The 3723-nt window shown below is 38.6% G+C and overlaps 1 protein-coding gene across 1 annotated transcript; it reads left to right on the top strand.

Annotated features, from left to right (window-relative positions):
* The first annotated feature begins 591 nt into the window (after positions 1 to 591).
* On the top strand, positions 592 to 2381 carry LOC143614650 (uncharacterized). Its single transcript, XM_077088025.1, has 4 exons — positions 592 to 955; positions 1014 to 1133; positions 1220 to 1733; positions 1784 to 2381. Exons 1-4 carry the CDS (start codon positions 592 to 594, stop codon positions 2379 to 2381), a joined length of 1596 nt encoding a protein of 531 aa, XP_076944140.1.
* The last annotated feature ends 1342 nt before the right edge of the window (positions 2382 to 3723 follow it).

The raw sequence follows: 3723 nt of genomic DNA, 5'->3' as shown, positions 1-3723 counted from the left end.
TCTTTCCATTCTCAAGAAGTTACACCTTCTTTTTTAAATAATGTGGGTAACGGGGAAAGTGGTAAAAACAACAAAAGGAAGAAAATAAAAAACGTTACTGTATTGGGTCAGTGTAATAGTTCAAACGAAGGTCCTAAGGAGAAACGTGTGGGCTTTGCTACAGATGATCATTTTGGCTTTGAGCCTTTTATTTTGGGCTCTAATATAACAACTAAGAGGGGTGGCAATGAAGTGGACAAACAGAACGTAGATTTTAAAGATCTTGACTCTGCTGATTTGGGAATAGGCACTGAGTCAGAGGGTGTAGAATGTTCTGATAACAAAAGGATGTTTAACTTAAACGATTGTCTAGTTAGGAATCTTGATAACACGGTTACATTGGAAGAAGATCAATTCGATGATATTGTCACAGAAGATATTACTGAAGAAGTCGGTGTGATGAAAGCTTCTGTTGGTCTTTCTGAGGGTCCGAATTTGGGTAAGATGGTTTCGGCTACTATATTGTTAGGGAGATGTTGGGGCTCGGCTTACAAATTTTAACGGTTTGGTGGAAGAATCAATTGTTCAAGAAGGTTTACAAATAGGAAAGATATGAATATGTTGTCTATAAACATCCGTGGGATTAGAGTTGCTAGGAAATCGGGTTGGATCAAGAGTTTAAAAGAGAATTTTGAGGTGTCTTTTTTTTTTGGTATGCAAGAGTCGATGTGTGTGAACACGCATATGTCCATGTTGGATAATTTTTGGGGTGGTCAGGGTTTTAAAGCTGATTGGGTTAACTCCAACGGGCAGTCGAGGGGTATTGTTAACATGTGGGATCCTAAAGTATTTCAAAAAGAGAACTCAATTATCAGTGACAATTTTTTGGTGACCACGGGTTTCTTGGTGGATGGGAAGATCAAGCTTAATGTTGTAAATGTCTATGCCCCACAACTTAATAGTGAAAAAAAAAGAGGTATGGTAGAAAATTCTTCATGTTATTCAGAATGGTTCAGGTTGGTGGGTTGTTTTAGGTGACTTTAACTCTGTGAGATGTAGGGAGGAAAGAAAGAATACTAATTTTGATGCGGCATGCGCGAAGGATTTTAATGATTTCATTAATGAAGCGGGTCTTAAAGAGTTTAATATGAAAGGTTCTAAGACACTTTTATGGTTAATAGAAGGGGTAGTTTTAAATTCAGCAAGATTGATAGGATGCTGGTTTGTTCTAATGTCGTAGATAAATTGCCGAATGCTTGTTTGAGGGCACTTCCAAGGAATCTTTCAGATCATTCTCCCTTGGTGTTATCGTTGATTGATACTAATTTTGGTCCTAAACCCTTTCGTTGGTTTAATTCGTGGCTTGATAAGGAAGGGTGTGATGACTTGGTTGCTAAAGTTTTGGAGGATTGTGTGTTTTCTGGACCTTCAGATATGGTTTTATTAAAGAAGCTCAAGAAGTGGATAAAGGATACTAAAGTTAAGGAAGGTGAAGAATTGGCTAAATTGAAAGCGGAAAGGGAGGAGTATGAGTTACTTATGGAGGAAAGAGAGCCTGAGGAGGATGAGGTTTGGGTGTGCGTAGAATGTAGAAAGGGGATTGAGGAGGTTGAACTTCTTAAGTCTAAAGATATTAAGCAGAAATCACGGGTGAAATGGGCGAATTTTGGTGATGATAACACGGCATACTTCCATAGTGTGGTTAATGGGAGGAAGGCTAGGAATTCCATACCGGGATTGGAGGTGGAAGGGGAGTGGGTTTCTAAACCTACTCAAGTAAAGGAACATGTTTGTGCTTTTTCAGGGAGCATTTTAGAGAGAAGATTTCACTTCGTCTGTGCCTTGAGTGTGAAGGTATTAAATCTATTATAGATATGGTCAAAGATGGTTTGGTTGCCTCCTTCTCCAGAGAAGAAATTAAGGCGGCGGTTTTTGAATGCGGTTCGAACAAAGCTCCGGGCCCGGATGGTTTTAATTTCTTGTTCGTGAAGAGGTTTTGGAAATTCTTGGAGGATGATTTTTTTAACATTCTCACGACTTTTCATGACTCAGGATTTATTAGTCACGGTTGTGGTTCGTCGTTTATTACTTTGATTCCCAAGGTTAAAAACCCGTTGGGTGTCAAAGATTATAGGCCGATTACTCTCATAGGGATTATTAGCACGGTGGTGTCTAAAATCCTTGCTAATTGGCTAAAAAAGATCTTGGGGTTGGTGATTTCTGAGACCCAGTCAGCGTTCCTTCAAGACCAATTTATTTTGGATGGGCCCTTCATTGTTAACGAGTTAATGGATTGGTTGAAAAATCATCACAAGAAGGCTTTTCTATTCAAGATAGACTTTGAGAAGGCGTATGATAATGTTAATTGGAATTTCTTGATTTCTATTTTGTTACAGATGTAATTTCCGGTGAAATGGTGTGAGTGGATCAAGAGGATTTTGGAGTCAGCTAGGTTGGCGGTTTTGGTCAATGGTTCTCCCACGTTTAAATTCAAGTGCGAAAAGGGACATCGGCAAGGAGATCCTCTTTCTCCATTCCTTTTTTTGATCGTGATGGAGGCTTTATCTTGTATGTTAAACAGAGCTAAAGAGATTGGTGAGTTGCACGGTATTCATATTCCGAACCTTGAGCATAATATTAATCACTTATTTTACGCTGATGATGCTTTGTGTCACACCCCGTTAAGCGATTTGCGGAAGCGTAAAACGGAAATGCAACAGATACAACCGGTATCAAATACATTGTTCATAAAGTAACATTACTAACTAATTTACAATATATTACATCGTTCTAATCTCTTTTACAAACTAGGTGATACAATCAAACCGGGTCTTCAATTACTTTACTTCTAACTCAAATGCCCACGACATCAATCATCAGTCAGACACGTAACGCACAGGAAATTACTTCTCATATCTGATTACCTGAAAAACATGTTAAAACAGGTCAACTACGAATAGTTGGTGAGTTTCATAAGTTTAACGAAATCAGTTCTGCATACCACGCAGTCATAATTTGTATGTACGCGCGTATGTAAAAATATGTATTTACGTTTGTATAAATATGTACAGCCATATCCTTGTGTGTGCATATGCGCACATGTAAGTTTATAATATGAATTCGAAATTTTGGTAAAATCGTGATTGTTTGTTCGTACTACCTGTTTCCAATTTTCGTGTTTAACCAACCACTGTGGACCCCATTCCTCCCACAACGGTTCCACATAAACTCAACCACTGTGGCCCCCCTTCCGCCCACAACGGTTCCGCGTTAACATCAACCACTGTGGTCCCCCTTCCACCCACAATGATTCCACGTAAACTCAAACATTATATAGTGTACACGCAAATAATTAGTATATTCTACACATAGTATTTCCTACGGCTAATCACTTAGCATGTATATATAGACACATATACACATATAGTATTTATCACGTATCATCAAATACTGTGGCTCCCCATCCGCCCACAATACGCATAATCACATTATTTTCTTAACATTCATGTCATAATCAAGTTAGTTCGTTTAATAAGTTGCAGCAGAACTTGGCTCATAGGCCATACTCAACTTTAGTTTAGTAAGTTGCAGCAGAACTTGGCTCATAAGCCATACTCAACTTTAGTTTAGTAAGTTGCAGCAGAACTTGGCTCATAGGCCATACTCAACTTTAGTTTAGTAAGTTGCAGCAGAACTTGGCTCATAGGCCATACTCAACTTTAGTTTATAAGTTGCAGCAGAACT

This window comes from Bidens hawaiensis, unplaced genomic scaffold (assembly GCF_021521415.1).
Source record: "Bidens hawaiensis isolate Kalapana, Puna unplaced genomic scaffold, B.hawaiensis_p1.1 tig00040648_1, whole genome shotgun sequence".
Classification (NCBI taxonomy): Eukaryota; Viridiplantae; Streptophyta; class Magnoliopsida; order Asterales; family Asteraceae; genus Bidens; species Bidens hawaiensis.
Note: the sequence above shows the minus strand (reverse complement) of the source record. Positions and strands in the feature narration are given on the sequence as shown.

Bases quoted from the DNA above. Each gene is read 5' to 3' on its own strand.
- LOC143614650 (XM_077088025.1), top strand. From the start codon at position 592: ATGAATATGTTGTCTATAAACATCCGTGGGATTAGAGTTGCTAGGAAA. The intron at 1,134-1,219 runs GTTCTAAGACAC...CTAATGTCGTAG, and splicing joins TAAAGAGTTTAATATGAAAG to ATAAATTGCCGAATGCTTGT. The intron at 1,734-1,783 runs GTGGGTTTCTAA...GTGCTTTTTCAG, and splicing joins GGATTGGAGGTGGAAGGGGA to GGAGCATTTTAGAGAGAAGA.